Source organism: Peromyscus californicus, unplaced genomic scaffold (genome assembly GCF_007827085.1).
Source record: "Peromyscus californicus insignis strain IS unplaced genomic scaffold, ASM782708v3 Scaffold_10__1_contigs__length_136768540, whole genome shotgun sequence".
NCBI classification, from domain to species: domain Eukaryota; kingdom Metazoa; phylum Chordata; class Mammalia; order Rodentia; family Cricetidae; genus Peromyscus; species Peromyscus californicus.
Genome location: NW_026294391.1, coordinates 13187715 through 13208328, shown reverse-complemented (window position 1 = coordinate 13208328; position 20614 = coordinate 13187715). Strand labels below are relative to the sequence as shown.

Sequence of the window (20614 nt, the reverse complement as noted above, 5' to 3'; positions counted from 1 at the left end):
CTTATGTTACCTTAAAAAAAGAACATGCCGGGCGGTGGTGGCTCACGCCTTTAATCCCAGCACTCGGGAGGCAGAGCCAGGCGGATCTCTGTGAGTTCGAGGCCAGCCTGGTCTCCAAAGCGAGTTTCAGGAAAGGCGCACAGCTACACAGAGAAACCCTGTCTCGAAAAACAAAAAACAAAAAACAAAAAAAGAACATATTGTATGAAAAAAATCTATTTTCAAATAAATAAAATAAAAACTAGGAAACAGGAAAAAAGTTCAGATTTCATCTGAAACTGCTAAGCCAAGATTCAATTAAAAACAACAACAACAGAGAAGTTTCTTGGTTTCTCCAAGGTACAGATGGTCCTGAATTATTTCAACTTAATTTTTGTACTTTATGATAGATGGAAAGCAATATACATTCAGTAGAAACGTAATTTCTGGCTTTTAATTTTGATCTTTTTCAGGGCTAAAAATATGTGGTACAATCCTATCCCAACAACTGGGTAGCTTCATTAATCTACACTTTACAGTGAGCATTGTGGCTGAGACTGGATATTTCAATTTATAGTGAGTTTATTTAGATATTATCCTCTTTCAATGTCAAGAAGTATCTGTATATTAGAAAAGGCATGGACTCGAAAATCAGGAAATCAATTCTCTCTAGACAGAGTGTGAGATATTCATTCATCATATAGAGAGTCTTCTAAAACTTCTATTTGGTAGATGATTTGTTCTTACATGTTTCATTGAAAAGGAGAAGAAAATTTGGAACTAATGAATGTTTAAAACAGACTTTAATTTTCAAAGGCAAAGAATATTGCACCAAATTGGAAAGTTGAAACAATGGATGTGATTATTACATACAAAGCCAGAAACATGGGGAAACAGGAAAAAGATCTCTAACAGAAGTTATTCAGAGACAAGCTACTAATGATGTTTCTATCTTAGACTGTCTGATCAGCAGTTAGGTGTTGTAAGGTCATGGTCTTCATGGTAATCAGACTTTTGTTTCTATTTCAATTCTACCATGTACTATGGATGACTCTGGGTAGTTTCCCCTAAAATGTAAAAAGGAGATAATAATCTCCACCATCAAGAAATTTTTGGAATAATTAAGATAATATATACAAATCCTTTAACATAATGATCAGCTCACAATAAGCTACCAATAGATGTCATTCAGAGATACTGTTATTTTCAACATCATTATCAGCCCTCCTTCAATTTTTAAGCTGAAGGAGAGAATGAGAAGGAAATGAGAACTAGAAATCACTGTCCACCTTCAGCAACCTACATACCCACCTCTCTCTGCCTCAAGTAAATGAAGATTTCCTTGGTATACATAGTGTTGCGTGTTAGATCCTCATCTTCCTTTTCAATACTTTCCACTGTGTCACTGTCTTCCAGTATGATTATCTGTTTAGAACAAAAGACGAAAATTTTGAGTACATGTTCCATGACATTTCCATCTACCTGGCATTCAATAGTGATTACTTTGGCAGGAGACTAGTTAGAAAGGGACAAGAGAGAGCCGGGCAGTGGTGGCGCACTCCTTTAATCCCAGCACTTGAGAGGTAGAGCCAGGCAGATCTCTGTGAGTTAAGGCCAGCCTGGTCTACAGAGCGAGATCCAGGAGAGGCACCAAAACTACACAAAGAAACCCTCTCTTGAAAAAATCAAACCAAACCAAAACAAAACAAAACAAAAGGGACAAGAGAAACTTTCCAGAGGTAGTGGAAATGTTTTGTACACGCTAATGTATTCACTTGTATTGATTTGTGCATTTTTACCATATATAAATTTTAGCTTAAAAAGTCTCTCCTATGCCAGGTGGCAGTGGCACATGCCTTTAATCCCAGCACTCGGGAGGCCGAGGCAGGTGGATCTCTGTGAGTTGAGGCCAGCCTGGTCTACAAAGCGAGATCCAGGACATGCACCAAAACTACACAGAGAAACCCTATCTTGAAAAATCAAAAATCAATTCTCTCCTTTATTTCTGCCTACAAGATGCACTGGGGTAAAGGTGGAACAGAAGTTGTGGGAATGGCCAACCAATGACTGGTCCAGCCTGAGACCCATGCCATGAAAGGGAGCCCAACCCTGACACTGTCTGGAGTGCCAGGATGCAGAGGCTGGATAGCCCAGAGACTTAGGATAGAACCAAATATGACTGGGAAAAAAATGTCAATGTAATGACACCTAATGATATTCTGCTATACTCATAGATTAGTGCCTAGCCCAATTGTTATTAGAGAGCCTTCATCCAGCAACTGATGGAAACAGATGCAGAGAACCACATCCAAACATTAGGCAGAACTTGGGTAATCCTGCAGGTGAGGGGGAGGAAGGATTGTGGGAGCTAGAGGGATCAAGGACATCAAAAGAAAACCCACAGAATCAACTAACCTGGACTCATAGGACTCACAGAAACTGAACTGAGCATCAGGGTCTGACCTAAAAAATCTGCATATATGTTACAGTTGTGTAACTTTGTCTTCTTGTGGGACTCCTAATAGTGGGAGCAGGGGCTGTCTCTGACTCTTTTGCCTGCTTTTGGGACCCTTTTCCTCCTTCTTGCCTTCTCCAGCCTTAATATGAGGGGAGGTGCCTAGTCTTACTGCAACTTGGTATGTCATGTTTCGTTAATACTCTTGGGAGGCCTGCCCTTTTATGAATAGAAACAAAGTGGACGAGGAGGCATAGGGGAGGTGGTAGCAGGAACTTGGAGGAGAAAAGGGAGGGGAAACAGTGGTTGGGGCGTAAGTAATAATAATAATAATAATAATAATAATAATAATAATAATAATAAAAAATCATTAAAGAAGAAGAAAAAAGGAATCATCAAAAGGACATTAGGAAAGGAAGAGTTAAAAGAAAGCTTAGTTCATAATACTCATTTCGGCCGGGCGGTGGTGGCGCACGCCTTTAATCCCAGCACTCGGGAGGCAGAGCCAGGCGAATCTCTGTGAGTTCGAGGCCAGCCTGGTCTCCAAAGCGAGTTGCAGGAAAGGCGCAAAGCTACACAGAGAAACCCTGTCTCGAAAAACCAAAAAAAAAAAAAAAAACAAAACAAAACAAAACAAATAATACTCATTTCACTTCACTGTCTTCTACTATTGTTCCTCAAGTTTCAAGTATTTTAGACTATCACAGATCATGTCTTGGCCCTGCAATTTGCATACTGTCCAGCAATCACTAAATCACTATTTGCTTAGCATATGCATGTTCTTCCCCAGGAACAAGGTCTTTACATAAAACTTTAAGTGTCTCTTTTCATTTTATGTATGTGTGTGTGTGTGTGTGTGTGTGTGTGTGTGTGTGTGTGTGTGTGTGTATGTTTTACCTGAATGCCATGTATGTGCACCATGTACATGCAGTGCCTGTGGCGGCCAGAAGGCATTAGATCCCCCCTGAAACTGGACTAACAGTTGTAAGAAGTCATGTAGGTGCAGAGAACTGAACCTGAGTCCTCTGCAGAAACAGCAAGTACTCTTCACTACTGAGCCATCTCTCTAGCCCCAATTCAAGCCTCTTTTATGGCAGCATTTTTATTTTGTTATTTCAGCTCTGTCAACTGCCTTTTAACATCTCATGTCATGCCCCAATACTTTGATCTGCTCTGACTCATCCTGGTAGCTTTTTCCTGCCTCTAAACCTTTATCTAAGTTGCTTCGCTTCTAAATAGGGGATGTTTCGCCCTCAACTTGATAAATATCATTCCTTTATTTCATTCTTGACTTAAATACTTCCCTCCTCGGGACATATATCTCAACATTCTTGGCCTTAGTAAGCATGAATACTTTCTTACTGCTAAGCTTCATCACTACAAAATCAGAAATTAAAGGTATCCTACAATTTGATATGAGAGGAACATTTCAAAGTGCCTAGTAAATTTTTCCCCTTCTCATGAGTAACCTCAGGGTATGAAAGGTGAGAAAGAGGAGATTATGTATTACCTCTCATTAAATAAAATCAGAAGGTAACCAAAGAATTATCATTTCTCACTGAGTGGAGGCTCCTTCCACAACACAGTACACACTGCTTAGTTGCTTAAGCAGCACATTAAAAAATCACTTTTGAGGTATTAGAATGATGGCTCAGTGCCTAAGAGCACCCAGTGCTCTTTCAAAGAACCCGAGTTCAGTTCCCAGCACCCATCCTAGGCAGCTCACAACTGACTATAACTGCAGCTCCAGGAGTTTTCAATGCCTCTGGCTTATACAGACACCTGAACTCACATGCATAGACAGACAGACATACAAACACACACATAAACACACACACACATACACACGCATGTGTGTGTGCATGTGCATACTTTATTAAAATATTTCTTAAATAATCTCTTTGGGGGTTAGGGCTGTCAACTTATGGCAGAGCATGAGCTTTGTCCTGGTTTCAATATCCAAAACCAAATAAAAATTAGATGAAGCACCTTACCTAAATTAGATAAAATACCTTATCTAATTTAAGAAAAAAGAGAAATCAATACCTCAGGCTGTCTTTCACCCACAGCTGACTGAAGGTCATTAGAATCAGATTCGTATGGACTGGAGTTCATGACAGGACTGATCCTCTCTATGCCGGGCACGATAGCACTGGGATTGTCTGTTTGGGATTCTAAAGCACTGCTGGACACACAAGGGTTATTCTCATGGTGAGAGACAAGGAACGATTTGAAAAAAGCCTCTTCATCAATAACAGTAGTCTCTTCCAAAGCTGGCATATCTGTAAAGAACAACTGGTCTGCAGCAGTGAGTCCCTCGTTCAATGCCAACGTCTCTGTAGACTCCTCAACAGTTAATGTCTTTCTGGTTCCATCATCCTTCTCAATGTCAGGCTTATGATCAAAGGTCCAAGACTCCTGGAGGCTTGCCTTCTCAATGCTGGGATTCTCTTTCAAGGCCAATGGCTCCTTCAGGCTGGCCTCTGTTTTAGTGCTAGGGTTCTCCTGCAAGACCAAGGGCTTCTCCAGAGTAGACTCTGTCCCAATTTTAGGTTTCTCCACCAATTCCAATACTTCATTCAAGAAAACCTCTGCATTACTGGGTGCTTTCTCCTGAGAGGTCAAGACTACATTCTCCACATTGGGCTTCTTCACTATGACCAGCAGCTCCTTCAGAACAGTCACCAACTCAGCTCCAGGCTTCTCCTGTGAAGCCAAGGTCCCTTTCAGAGTTGCCTCCTCCTTGATGCTGGTTGTCTCCTGCAAGGTCAAGCATTTCTTGTAGTGAGCTTCTGTGTCAGTGGACTTCTTGAGGAAAGCCTCCTTCATAGAATTATCTTGTGTGTTCAATGGCTCCAGGAGCACAGCCATCTTCTCTATGCTGAGTTCCTCCTGAATATTTAAAGGTTCCTCAGAGGCCTCCTCCTTAGTGCTGAAATACTTTTGAAGGTGTAGTAAATGATGACTAGATTCATCAATATCACCACTGCTATTCTCTTCCAATACCTTCTTAAAGACAAATTCCTGCTCTAAAGCAATGGGCCTTTCTTGGCTCGATTCCTCAGAACAAGGATATCTGTCCTTATCAAAGAACTCTTCTTCAGAAACACTGTCCTGTGAGTTGAGCAGTGTTTTGGGGGAGTCATTTTCTGGATCAGTCTTCTCTTGCAAGAATTTAAATGAATCTTCATCAGCAGAACTACCAGGAAAAAATAAATCTGGACAGAAAAGTAGCTTGTTATCATTTAAAGTCCCTGACTCTTGACTGGTGGTCTTCTCCTCTGAGACCGATGGCATTGGGGTGGGTAGTTTCTGTGGAATGGAGTACTTTTCATTCAGTGAAGCCGAATTCTCTTGGAACCTAGTTACAGTTTCATTCCTAAGTGATCCAGGCTTTTTAGAGAACAAATTCTTCGGGTCATTAAACTTTTCTAGCCACTCTGACTGTGCTGGCCAGAGGGGGATTATGTGAGGAGCACACGTTTTTTTCAGTAAATCTGTATTTTCTTTCTTAAAGGGCAGTGGCTCTTTCGTCAGTGGCTCTGCTCCTGAAGTGGCTGTCTGTAATACTAGTGGATTTTTGAAATGGAACATTGTCCCTTGAGTAACAGTCTGCTGCATCTCTAAAGTTAAAGGCTTCTGGGTGGAGGCTGGCTCCTCCATGATGCGCCTTTTCTTAAAAGCTGACACAAATGGAAAATGTGGCTCCTCCTCAATTGGACGCTTTTGTGGGACACGGAGCTTCTTCAACTTGGACAATACCCCAGGACTAGTGTGCCTCTTTTGTAATGCAGATGGCCCCTGGAAAGGGGGCTCTTTCTCCTTGGTAGACTTCTTAAAGGTCAATGGCTCACTAGTGACTGGCTCTTGTGCTGCAGGGTTATTGAGGAAATGTCTCTTTTTAGTGAGACCCTGCTGCTTCTTTAAAGGTGAATGCTTCTTCATGCGAGGGGCCTCTTCCATGCTATGCCACTTCTTCAAAGCCGGAGCAATGTGAAAATGCAACACCTCCTCCTCAGTGGTGGGCTTTTTCGGAGCCAAGGACTTCTCCACAGTGGACACCTCCACGTGCGCAATGTGCTTATCTGGTAATGCAGATGGCCCTTGGAAACGGGCATCTTTCTTGGTGGTAGACTTCTTAAAGGACAATGGCTCATGTTCATAGGTTATATTCATAGGCTTAAAAGGGGGTAGCTTTTTTGTGTGGGTTGCTTCATTAGTAGTATGTTTCCCCTTAAATCCAACTGGTTCTGTTAAAGTGTCATCTTCATTATTTGTATTTTCTTGTAACACCCATGGCTTCTTAAAGATGCTTGCCTCCTCTTGAGCATTGTATTTCTCTTGCAGTAAAGAGGGCTCCTGTAACAAAGACTTCATGTCAGTGGTAGGATTCTTTTTCTTGAAAAATGGCTTTCTAATTACTGACTTCTCTCTACTTGTTACCATCTTTAATGCTAATAATTTCTTCTTGAATGAACTCTTCCCCCGAATAGTATGCTTCTCTTCTGGAATAGCATATTTATTCTTTAAAGATAATGGACTTGAGGTGAGAGTCGCCTTCAAGGTGAGAGTTGACTTCCTGGTGACAGGCTTCTTTAAATCAATCATCTGTAGATGGAAATAATAAGTAGAGTTTTAGTCTTTCCTAAACAATAGCTTCTGGTGAAGCTGCATCTCTGAAAATACATATCTCTGAAGAAAAATATGATTCCCTAAGGATACTACCTTCTCAGTGATGTCTGCTTCTTTAGGCTTATCCTTGCTTTTTGAGGTCATCGGCTCTATGTCAAACTCATTGTTATCTTCAGTCTTCTCCAACAAGGCTAGTGGCTCCCCCACTAGAAATGTCTCCTGATGACATGCACAACTCTGTAATGTCTTTTTCATCAGGCTTGTCTCTTCAGTAGCAGATTCCTCATTGAAAACTAATGTCTTTTGAAAGACAGATGGCTCCTTAGTAGTTAGTGTTTTAGACTTGGTGGGTATATCCAGAATAAACTGTCTCTCCATGTTTGACAGTGAGGTGACAAGTCCAGACTTAGAACTGTAAATGAAACAAAGTGTGGGTAAGAAAAATGTAACTCCTAGTCCTCACCCACTATTCCATCCTGTTGCTACATTAACTAAAAGAAAGAGATGCCGGGCGGTGGTGGCGCACGCCTTTAATCCCAGCACTCGGGAGGCAGAGCCAGGCGGATCTCTGTGAGTTCGAAGTCAGCCTGGGCTATCAAGTGAGTCCCAGGAAAGGCGCAAAGCTATACAGAGAAACCCTGTCTCGAAAAACCAAAAAAAAAAAAAAAAAAAAGAAAGAGAAAGAGCTTCAACCCCAAGATAGTACAGAGTGTTAAAAAAAAAGATGTAAACCATACCGAATCAAGTTAATTGCACACACCTACATCCTTATACTTTTCTACTTTTCCCATGAGATCCATGTTATACCGTCTCACATATGGTTTGCTACCATTGTTTATATACTAAGTTTTTATTATAATAATTTAGATGAGTCACCTGCATATGTATTAATCACTCTCATTAGAGACAGTTATTTATCTTTGTCTATCAGCACCATGCCTCTGATAAAATGCAGGTTGAAATTATTGTTGTTTGAAGACAAATGAGAAATGAAGGCTGGTAATTAACATTGATGGGATCTAACAATGTTCTCTGTACCAAGGAGGACTCAGAAGATGTTTTCTCAAAGAAGGGGACAGAGAGATCAAAATAGAGATGTGTCACATATGTCACCTAAAGCTCTGCTCTGAATAGGATTTCATGATTAATGAGAGTGATTAACTTAGCATAATCAAATCATTTGAAGAATACAAGTCAAAATAAGAACAAAGGGGAAGTAAAACCACCATCCTGAACACCAGGTATAAATGCCTCCAAAGATTACATATCACATGATTCAATTCACATGAAATATATAGGATTCTAGGGTGTAGGGCAGTGGTTCTCAACCTGTGGGTCAACCCCTTTGGGTGTTGAACAACCCTTTCACAGGGGTCACCAAAGTCCATCAGAAAACATGAATATTTACATTATGGTTCATAACTAGCAAAATTACAGTTATGAAGTAGCAACAAAAATAATTTTGTGGTTGGGGGTCCCTACAGCATGAACTGTACTAAAGGGTCACAGCATTAAGAAGGTTGAGAACTACTGGTGTAGGAAAAGTTGGAAAATAACTCCTAGATATAGTTTTGTTTTGAAGATGTTGACACCTTTTAACCATACACAGTGGTAATATCTCTAGAACTCTTTTTTAAAGCACTGTATTATAAAAGATAACAATTAATTAAAGGAAATGCCTTATTAAGATTCTGCTTGACAAAACAGGCTTTCCTGATGAGGACATTAAGAAGTCATCTCCAGGTCTTCAGATAATGTAGGTACAATAAGAACATACATTGTCAGAAGCTAGTCTGTCAAGATTCAAATCCTGTATCCTCATTTAGAACCTGGGTAACCTTGGGCAAATTAATTCAGCATTTCAGATTTCCTACCTATAAAATGAGGATAAAAGTAGTATCTATTTAATAAGCTTGATTTGAAAAAATAATATGCTTAATGACACTTAAAGGAACGTTAAGAACAGTTCATTGGAATTATATAATTTAGAGAAATTGAACAAATTTTAGAAGTAACAAACTACCAAAGCTCATTAAAGAAGAAAATAAAAATTTAATTAGACTTGTATCACGTAAAGGAATTGAATTAGCAACTGAATAAACTAACCACAAAGAAGAGTTCAGGTTCAGATGGCTTCACTGGTGAATTCTATCAAAAATTTAAAGAGACATTAAAAACCAGTTCCTCAGAAACTCTCTTAAGAAATAAGAAAGGTGGAAACAGTTTCTAACTCACACTTTAAGGGCAGTAGTATTATGATACCAAAAGAAAAACAGTATCACGGGACAAGAAAAGTATAAAGCATTACCTTTTATGGATATAGATGCAAAATTCCCCAACAAAATACTAAAATAACAAATCCAGAAATGCATTTTTAAAGGATGATCCACCATAATCAAGTAGAGACCCTAGTAGTGCCAAGTTAAACATCCAAAATTCAAATATTATACCATACTAACAGAACAAAAACAATGTGATTATTATCAATAGATCAATAAAAGTCATTTGACAAAATTCAATACTTTTTCATAATAAAAAACATTCAGCAAACTATAAATAGAAGTGATATTCTTAGGCTGGTAAGACAGCTCAGCAGGTAAAGGTGCTTGCTGCTCAGCCAGATGACCTGAGTTTAATTCCTGGGATGAACATATACACACACATACATACTTACATGCGCAAATGTGAAAAAATAAAGGAAAGAACAAACACTAATTGGAATCAATAGGTTGCTTGTGTATGGTTGTGTGTGTGTGTGTGTGTGTGTGTGTGTGTGTGTGTGTATTTATCTAGACAAACAGAGGGAGAGACAGACTGACCAGTGGACAGACAGACAGATGGACAGATAATAGACAGACAGACTAACAGAAGATAGACGGACAGATGGACGGACCAATGGACAGATAGACAGACAAAGAGATCATGAAATCTAGTGGAGATAGTTGAGAGGATGTGATGCATGAGGAGTTTGATAGGGGAGAAGGACTAGAAAAGATGCAGATACAGTACACTCATGCATGAAATTCTCAAAACTACATTTAAAGAGGAAATAATATTCTTGAACCTGATAAATGACATCTATAAAAACCCTAAAGTTAACACCATATTTAATAGTGTCAGAATAATGCCTTCCCCCTAACATCAGCAAAAAAAGGCAAGGATGACCAACTCTTGGCACTTCTACAATTTACCAACATTCTGGCTAAGGCAGTTAGATAATGAAATTAAATAAAGGCATCCCTATTAGAAAGGAATCATCAAAATTATTAAGGAATCCACCCCAAAACAGTTATAACTAATAGATAAGTTAAGTAAGATTTCAGGACACAAGATCAATACACAAAAATCAGAGGGATTACCATCCCAGATATGAAGATATATTGTAGAGCTATAGTACTAAAAATAGTACAGCATCAGCACAAAAACAGAAATGTAGACCAGTGGAACAAAATAGAAAATCCAAACATGAGTACACATTACTAAAGCCATCTGATATTAGACAAAGAGGCCAAAAACATACATTGAACAAAAGACAGCATCTTCAACAAATAGCACTGGGAAAACTGGATGCCCACATGCAGAAGAATAAAATTAGACCTATATCTATTACACTGCACAAAAATTTGACCCAAGTACACCAAAGGCTTCAATTTGAAACCTAAAACACACTAAAACTACTAGAAGAAACATAGGCTGTACCTTACAAGATATAGAAGTAGGAAAGGACTTTCTAAATAGGACTACATTTGCTCAGGAATTAAAGCTAATGATTGACAAGTGGGCTTCATAAAACTTAAGGCTTTTGCATGGCTAAGGAAACAATCAATCAAGAAAAGATAAGATTAACAAATGGTAGAAACTCTATACCAGCTATACATTTGACAGACGATTAATATCCAGAATATATAAAGAACTAAAAAAAGTCAACGAAACTAGGTTATGGATCCAAACAAAGGGTTCTAAATTGAAGAAAGAAAAGTATCTAAGAAATAGCCAAATGAATGGAAACACATGAACTATGAACCAATGGCTGAGGGGTCCCCAACTGGATCAGGCCCACTGAATGGGTGAGACAGTTGATTGGCTGATCTGTTTGGGAGGCATCCAGGCAGTGGGACTGGGTCTTGTGCTCATTGCATGAGTCGGCTGTTTGAAACCTGGGGCCTATGCAGGGTCACTTGGCTCGGCCTGGGAGGAGGGGACTGGACCTGCCTGGACTGAGTCTACCAGATTGATCTCAGTCTGCAGGGGAGGCTTTGCCCTGGAGGAAGTGGGAATGGGGGATGGGATGGGGGGAAGATGAGGGGGGCGGGAGGGGGGAGAACAAGGGGATCCATGGCTGATATGTAGAACTGAATTGTATTGCAAAATAAAAAAAAAAGTAATAGCTCCAAGAGTGTTCATCATCTGTAGCAATTAGGGGAATACAAACTAAACAACTTGGAGATTTCATCTCACCCTAGTCAGGAAGGCTAAGACAAATGAACATAAATGCTGGCTAAGTTATGGAGAAAGAGGAACCCTCATTCATTATTGGTAGAAATGCAAACTAGAGAAGCCAATGTAGAAGTCAGTATGGAGAATCCTTAAACAGCTAAGAATAAGTGCACCATATGAGCCAGTAATACCACTCTTTGCCCAAAGGACTCAACATCCTACTGTCCAGACCTTTCTCGGTTATGCTTGCTGTTCCTCTATTCACTGTAAGTAGGAAATACAAACAACCTAAATGCCTTTCAACAGATTAATGAATAATAAAAATGTGGTACATGTACATGATGGTACACGAAATTTACAGGTAAATGGACGAAACTGGAAAATATGTTGTTGGGGTAACTCAGACCCATAAAGAAAAATTCTTCATGTTTTCTATCATCTGTGCTTCATACTTCCAAATCATCAGATGTGAATATATAACCTACAATAATCACAGAAACCAGAAAAGACCATTGGTGGTGAGGCTAGATGAGGGGAATATCAGGGCACAGGTGATATGAAAGCAATAAAAGAAACATGGGGAGGGGTCTTGAGTTTGGGAATGGGGAAGGAGGTAAATACTGAAGGAAAAGAAGGAGAGACAAACGCCACTAAGGATATTTACAAAAGCCTTGAGAATTCATATTATTTTATATTTATTTACCTAAAGTTATGCCACTTGGGCTGATGATGTTCCTCGCTCCCTTAAAGAGCCATAGATCATCTAACAACAACAACAAAAACACACAGAACCAGGCATGAGAAACCTTTCAAGGTACTGGTCAGGGTAGTCTAAGAGACTCCCAAAACAATATAGCTACTGCTGTTAACCTTGGCTGCATCCCAGAGGTTGAAGGTAAGTCCCACATCCCTTGGACACCAGACCTGAAGGATTTCAGCTGGCTCTGACTTGAAAGCCTCCTCCCTGAAGTATAGAAGGTATCATGAAAGCTGCCAACGGAGGGAAGCAACCAACAGTCTTACCCACCTATGACATCTGTGAACCACAATAATGACCAGCATGGCAAGATATCCTTCAAAGCACAATAGTGACACTCCTATCTTGGTGGTAACCAACAGCTGTCTAATTAGACTTAAGGCCACCTCAACAGGAAGAAAATAATGTCTGCTAATGGAAACCTAGCCACCTTCCCAGAGCTACTGAGCTTATGGATTTAGAGGTGACCCTACTACTGCTGCTTCACTAGACCAGCATAATTCCTAACTATATTCTAAAACTTAGCCTTATACCCACAGAGAAGTGTAATCATCGCCTTTCATCTAAGAAGCTTCTCTTTGCAGCAGGTGGAGAGCATTAGAGAAAACCATAAACGGTCAAGATGCAGAAATCAAATGACCATGGGGTGCCTACCCCCAGCTGATATATCTATAAGGCAAGTCCTGCACATAAGGTTCGGGGAATATTGAGGGAGGAAGGATGGAAAGAATGTAGGACACAGAGGACCAGGAAAGTTGCTGTGGGATGTGTCTCCTAGAAATGACAGGAAAGCTCTGCCCATGAAATCTCAACAATGTGGCTGCCTCAACAAAACCTGAACACTGACAATACCAACAGACATGTTAATGTGGAAGGGGGAAATATCGCAAGCCCCACTCCTATGCAAAGGACTACGGGTAATTTATAACTGCTGAGAGAGGGAGAATTAGTCTTTCCCAGTGATGAGCCCTCTCATTGGTTATCCAAAATCCAAGAGATCAGCCCTCAAATCCTACACACATAAGCAACACTAAATGGACTCAGAATATATGAACAATACTAGTCAAAGAAAAATAAGATATGAATTTGAGAAGGGATGGGGGCATGGAAAGGGTTGAGGAGGAGAAGGAGGGAATAATGTAATTATATTTTACTTAAAATAAAAAATTAAAAGACATAAATGGTATGTGATTCATACCATATGAGTTTGTGTTATATGAGTAATACCTCAACAAATTGTAGGTATTACTCATTCTAGTATCATTATTAGGTCCATTCCACTAAACTCTGAATAAAAAGAAGATTATTTGTTTCCTGCTAAAGTCAGAATAATAAAAGATCTTAAAGAGAAATTACCATAGTGAATTAAGGCCAAATATGTCTGCACACCCCAGGAATTCCATTTAAGCCACAAACTAAGTAAGAATAAATGTGAATCTTCTAGTTTGATTTCTCTCTACTGGCTAAATGGCAATGTGCCCTGTGGGTCATGCTGGTTAATTTCTGGAATTCCCAACTTTTTACCTTATTCATTAGAAGCTATGCTTAGCTCTGTTACGGTCATCTGTCTAATTTATTTAAGTACATATTGGTCAGCACCTAAAGAAGTAATTAGAATAAAGAGAAACCCTTAAAGGAGAGGGGAGGAAAGAAAGGGTAGTGGAATACATGTGACATGGAAGCAGAAAGGGAGACCATTTTGGCTAGAGAAAGAAGGGAAGCAGCCTGAAAGACACATGGGGCACAAAGGAGGGTCAGGGGTAAGGCTGATGAATTAGAACAAAATACAGCCACATAGGCATTAATAAACCATAGTAAATCTCATTACTTTATATGTTTACTTAAAAAATAAAAACAGTGAAATGGTAACTATAAATGCCCAACCACATCTGAAGACTTAGGAGAGAGCAAGAACAAATAACTCTGATGGGAAGAAGTCAACACATTTTCTGTAAAGTAACATACAATAAATATATGCCAGGCATGGTGGCCCAAACTTGGAATCCCAACATATGGGAGGCTGAGGCAGGAGGATCATGAGTTCAACATAGTAAAACCCGAGTCTCAAAGAAAAGTTGATAATCAACTCTGTGCTAAACTCAGCAACATACATTGGGTAAAGTCAGGAGTGGAGCTGTATATGTTTAATCAATTTTTATTACTAGCCAAAATAAGAAAGACTAAGAAGAGAATGTAGAAAGGCCTCACAGTAGCTTTTAAGTCTTCTTTGAGTAAAAGCTTTCGTAAAGGTAAATTATTGTTTCTAATTTACTTGAAGAACCTCTAGAAGCTGGAAGGCACATGTTTGGGGTGCAAGGAGATAGTAATTTCCCTCCAGTAGCAAGAGGAATATCTCCCAAAGTTTCTAATTAGATAAGCAAACTTGTGTGTTGTTAGCTAGCTGCTGAGATTTCATGAAAAGTTAGGTTGACTCCATGCTCCCCCACATAGACTTTCTCAAACAGGGGCTAAATCAAATATATGAACTTGTCCAATTCTGCAACATTGATAGCATTTTCAGTTTATGCACTAACACCCACAATCCAAGGAAAAAGAAAGAGAGAAGAGGCCTATAACTCCATCAATCAAAGATGGTCCTCCATTAGCACCCAGAGGAAATGTGACAGTCACCACTGTGGCCCACTAAAATTATTATTTATTTATTTATTTTTAAGAAAAAATTTTCATTCATTTTGCACACCAATCAAATATCCCCTTCTTCCCTCCACCCACCACCAGCCTCCCATTCCCAACCCACCCCCCACTCCCCCCCCACAAGAAGGTAAGGCCTCCCAATACCGATCCACAAATCCAGCCCTACAGAAAGCACTAGAAGGAAAATTCCAACCTAAGGAAGTCAGATACACCCACTAAAACACAGGCAATAGATAACCCCACAGCAGTAAATCCGAAAGAAGAGAAATACACACACACTACCACCAAAAGATAACAGGAATTAACAATTACTGGTCATTAATATCTCTTAATATCAATGGACTTAATTCACCTATAAAAAGGCACAGGCTAACAGAATGGATACAAAATCAGGACCCATCTTTCTGCTGCATATAAGAAACGCACCTCAACTTCAAAGACAGACATTACCTCAGAGTAAAAGGCTGGGAAAAGACTTTCCAGTCAAAGGGACTTAAGAAGCAAGCTGGTGTAGCTATCCTAATATCTAATAAAATAGACTTCAAACTAAAATCAATCAAAAGAAATGGAGAAGGACATTACATACTCAACACAGGAAGATCCACCAAGATGAAGTTTCAATTCTGAACATTTATGCCCCAAATACAAGGGCACCTACATATGTAAAAGAAACATTACTTTACTAAAAATATTCTTAATGGAGAGAAAATGATGTCACAGTCTCTCCTTTATCATATGAAACAACACCAATTGAGTCTTCTCTTACGTTTTTGTCTGAGTAATTTCACTCATTTCCTTGCTTGTCCTTTTGGAAACATGGCTCCTAAGCTCTGTATTGTCTTCCTTCTTCGACTGGACAATTTGACTTTGAGAACCCTACAAAAAAGACAGCAAATTAAGGGAATCACATATCATCCAATAAATGGCTCTTATAAGAAAGTCATGACAGCTCCTCTATCCTAGACAGCTTATTTGGATGTTCCCAGGAGTCACAATCTAAAAATTTCATAACGGATATATGTCACTGGGACAACCATCCACAGAGGGAGCTATACTAAACAATCAGTATAATAATACTGGTACATATAAGAAATAGCAGCCATAAGTATTCCCAAGAGATGTAGGATACAATTCTGATTTCCATGCCAGGTATACTGACTCATGAATAAATGACAAGATAGTTTGTTTTAACTTAAAATGTACAGAGGACACAGGAAATGTGACTACTTTCACTGTCTAGTTTTGCCAAGAACAATTAGCTACTCAGGGTAGACCTCTAACACAAATCTAATTATGATACCACCACCCCATTTTGTCAAGTGGTATTTATTTAATATTTATCTCTCAAGAATATATCCTACACTAATCCTGACTACTCTATTAAACAGTAGGAGAAATCATGAATCTGAATGTCAGTAAAATGTCAATTTAAAAGTTATACCTTTCAAATGAGCCTAATTATATTTCAAATAAATACTATTATTACAATCATATTAAAGGAAAAACAAAAAACAATACAAGAAACAACTAATCTAAGTAATTTATAAGTACATTACTTGACTATATATCCTCAGTCAGGATGGGTTTCCATGGAGTGGATATAACAAATAAATATGAAACACTGTTCATTAGATTGTTTTGTGACATAAATATGGAAGAGTTGCTTTGAAACTGCTGCATTATAGTATTGAGTAAATGTCCTGAAAATCTCACCTCATGACTGGGATTAGTGCCCTTACATGCAATGTGTTAGGGAATTTTCTTGCCTTTCTACTATATGAGGACATAGAAAATAGCATTTTTGAGGAATGGTCCCCAAGCCAATACCAAATGCACTGGCATCTTCATTTTGGATTTCCTGGCTTCAAAAAATGTAAGTAAAGAATTTGTTATGTTGGGGCTGGAGAGAGATGGATTAGTGAGTAAAAACATGTGCTGCTCTTCCAGAGCACCTGGGTTAGATTCTCAGCACCTACACGGCAGCTCATAACTGTTTATAACTCCAATTCCAGGGTATGTGACAACCTCTTCTGGCCTCTGCAGGCACCACATAAGCATGGAAGTGAAACACCTATACACATAAAAATAAATAAAAATTTTAAAATTATATTGTTTGTATAAGTTATTCATAGTTTCTTATAGCAGTCCAAATGCACAAAAATACCTTGTCCTGCTGTGGAATACTAGTTGAAGTGTTACATTCATTTATGCTGTGGAATGTTTGTTTAATGATGCAAAGATAGGTTGCATTCTTTTATGTTGCATTTGTTTAACTCTGTGAAGTTGTGTTACTGTACCTGTCTAAAACACCTGATTGGTCTAATAAAGAACTGAAGGACCAGTAGCTAGGCAGGAGAAAGGATAGTCAGGGCTGCCAGGCAAAGAGAATAAACAGAAGGAGGGAGAAGAAGGGGGAGGAGTGAAAAAGGAGAAGGAGACAGGACGCCAGGGGCCAGCCACCTAGCCACACAGCCAGCCATGGAATAAGAAGGAAGGAAGTTGTATAGAATAGAGAAAAGTAAAAGCCCAGAGGCAAAGGGTAGATGGGATAAGTTAAGAAAAGCTGGCTAGAAACAAGCCAAGCTAAGACCAGGTATTCATAAGTAAAAATAAGTCTCTGTGTATTTATTTAAAAGCTGGGTGGTGGGCCCCCAAAGAGAAAAGAGTAAGAAAAACCAACTACATTGTCCCATTCTACACATTCCTGTTAGGGATTCTGCATGTGAAGGACCAAAGGAAGTTACACTAAGACAGACTTTTTTTCTAATTTGTGTATCTACCTTATTTCAGCCAAATTCTTAGAACAGGATAGGAAATTAACATAAAATTGCAGGCATATATATATATACGTATATATACACACACATATATGCATATGTGTGCATACTATAAAGCTGAAATATGCAAAAATTAACATATATGTTATAATCTGCACAAAAAAGAGATTGTATTAACAGGGATCCAAAGTAGAGAACTTTGTTCATACAATCATTCCTCAGGGGTCAAACACTGTCTAATAGAAGTATTTTGACAGACACAAAAATCCTTTACAGTAGAGGGTAAGAACAGTTTAGTAAGCTTTGCTGTAGTCTAAGTGAAATAGACTTAAAAACCAACACTGGCTCTCATCTGTCAAGTAGAGATGATTTTAGTATCTATTATATGGGGTTATATCAAGAGGAAGTGGCTTGATAAAAGGAAAACTAATAGACTAATACTCAAGACATAAGCACTCATTAGGCATCAATTATGATTTTCTAAGAAAAATTACTACCTTCGTCCTGCTCTTACATTAACTTACCAACACTCTACTATTTCTGAGTTTTCCTAACACCTTAACCTTATTCAAAGTTAGGTGATTGTTTTTGGCATACCTAGACAGTGAACTCATGAATTCTAAGTTAGGTCCAAAGCATGTCACTAAAATGGCAGTGTTACTGATAAGGTCCAAAACGACAGCCTGGGCTCAACTCAGGCTGAACTGCCTGGGTATGAATCATTTGCCTCTGCGGGCTTCTGCTACCCACCACATTCAACTCCAAAATCTCCAGTCAGTCTCTTCAGCTGTTTTTATCCTCCACCTGCTCAACCTACTTGTCCCTCCACACCTGCTCAGTATTGTGTCAGAGCGGCTTGTTCTGTCTCTCTCTTGTTTACTCAACAAGAGTCTTACTGGTATGCCACAAAAGGGTTGCTATTGGGTAAACAAAAACTTAAACTCAGCATTCCTCAGAAATCTTGTGAAGTGAGTTTCTGTTGGTCAAGAAAAGCCATTACTTCCCCTATCCTCCCCCAATGGTCAACTATCCAGGGCAAAGGCTTCTAGTTTCTGATTAACACAAGCAGTCTACAACAGATCAAATTCCCATGTTAAATCCCAGGCTTTTCTGGCCTACAGCTCTCCTTCCACAACTACCTGCCCCCATAAAACTGACAAGGTTTTCCCTGCTGCCTCCTGTTTTCGCCCTCAAGAGACAGCCTGGAAGTGTGGTTCCCCAAATAAATTGCCTTTCTGCCCATGGAGCAGTCTAGTTCAGCAGTTTTACTGTACCTTCACTTACACACGGTGCCAGACTCTGGAAAGAGACACTTGGGGCCTAAAAGCCTGTTCCCTCCTGTAACCAAACTAAACTGCCAACTTGGCACTTGTGGGTACAGATGAGTTGCCTCTGCTGACTTCTGCTACCTGCCACATTTGACTCCAAAATTCAGTCTCCTCAGATGTTTTTCTCCTCTACCTGGTCAACCTATGTATCCCTCCTCATCTACTCAGTATCCTCTAGTAACTTTCTGCTCTCTCCCCACTGCCTCTCTCTTGCTCCCTCAACAAGCCTTACTGGTATGCCACACAGCTTCCCTATACCCTTTTGGGTGTCCCATCACATGAACAAGGGATGCCTGTCTACATGATCATGGACATGTCTCTGACGAGTGTCAGTCCCCGGGGACTGTCCTGTGGCACTTATCCCTTACCATATCGCCCTCCCTATGTCCCCACTCCTACGATACTGGGGTTCTCCTTCGGGTAGATCTCCTATTTACAGGCCCTTTCCCAAGTCTCTCCTACCTCTTCTTTACCCTGCTTCTGAGATTTTACTGACACCCTTTCTCCAAGCCTGTCTCCCTTCCTCCCTCTACCAACCATGGGATCTTCCCATTCAGAATTTGACTCGTCAACTCTGCTTGCCTGCCTTTTCAATTTTTTTCCCCTTTTCGGACTTATTTTACTGCAAATACAGCTTGGCCTCAACACAAGCTTGACAATCAGTCTCAATGGCAAGAAAATGGCACATCGGATTTCTAAATTCTCACAGATTGTGACAGTTTCTGTCATGGAAGAAGCAGAGGGTCTGAAATACCCTATCGCTAAGTCTTCTTTGTCTCCCCCTCCTCTCTCCTTCTGATCACTGGGTTCAGACTTACAGATGCAAATGCCTTTGGGGTATGGATAGTATTGAAATATTTTCACACGCTGTTTTCCTCCACTGAAAAGCTGGCTCTGGGAATGGGATTTGGGCTGAAACTCTAGACCAAGCATGTTTGTCCCCAAGGCCTCTGTCCTGGGTCAGGCTGCCCTCTGACTCTGTGATAGGGAAAAGGACAAGAGGACAGCCCAGGAAAAAGACACTATATGCTAAAAAATAAACTATTTCCAACAGAAGTTACTCTGTTTATCTCATGGTATTTCAATTTTTTAATCAAGAGAAATTTATGTATAAAATTAATATGGCTAGATGCAATCACATATGTTCAGCTCTCTGAATACCACTCTGCTTTTCTTGGTTTTGTTTAAAATGTTCTGCCATTCAAAGTCACAGATATCTTTGAAGGTTCTGCAGAAATGTAAGCTTTCTTTGTTTTGGGATTTGTAAGACCACTGGGAGTGTGGTTCAAAGAAAAATCTGTAAAATCTCAAGCACAGCAAAAGGTAGCTTAAAACTTACAACAAAAAAAGGGTTGATAGTTAACAATCTATGTATAGGTAATCTTAATTTGCTACACCATATCACAGATGTTACTTGGACTCCACTCTTATTTAGGAAAATAGATTTTTGTATTAGACTAAGGAGGCAATGCCAGGCCTCCAAGATGGTTTGTTTTGGTTTATTTTCCTTAGATTAAGAAGGGCAACATCAGGCCTCTAAGATATTTTGCATAAGGATGATTTTTTTTTAAAGACAGGGTTTCTATGTATAGCC

The 20614-nt window shown here is 39.5% G+C and overlaps 1 protein-coding gene across 1 annotated transcript in view; it reads right to left on the bottom strand.

Moving 5' to 3' along the window:
* The window catches only part of Ccnb3 (cyclin B3), a 59705-nt gene that overhangs the window by 18245 nt on the left and 20846 nt on the right, over window positions 1-20614 (bottom strand). The window contains exons 3-6 of the mRNA XM_052743539.1: window positions 15682-15791; window positions 7160-7478; window positions 4481-7042; window positions 1291-1404 (exon numbers count right to left, since the gene is read on the bottom strand). Of these exons, the coding sequence (XP_052599499.1) occupies window positions 1291-1404; window positions 4481-7042; window positions 7160-7478; window positions 15682-15791 (3105 nt within the window). The remainder of the gene's footprint in view (window positions 1-1290; window positions 1405-4480; window positions 7043-7159; window positions 7479-15681; window positions 15792-20614) is intronic.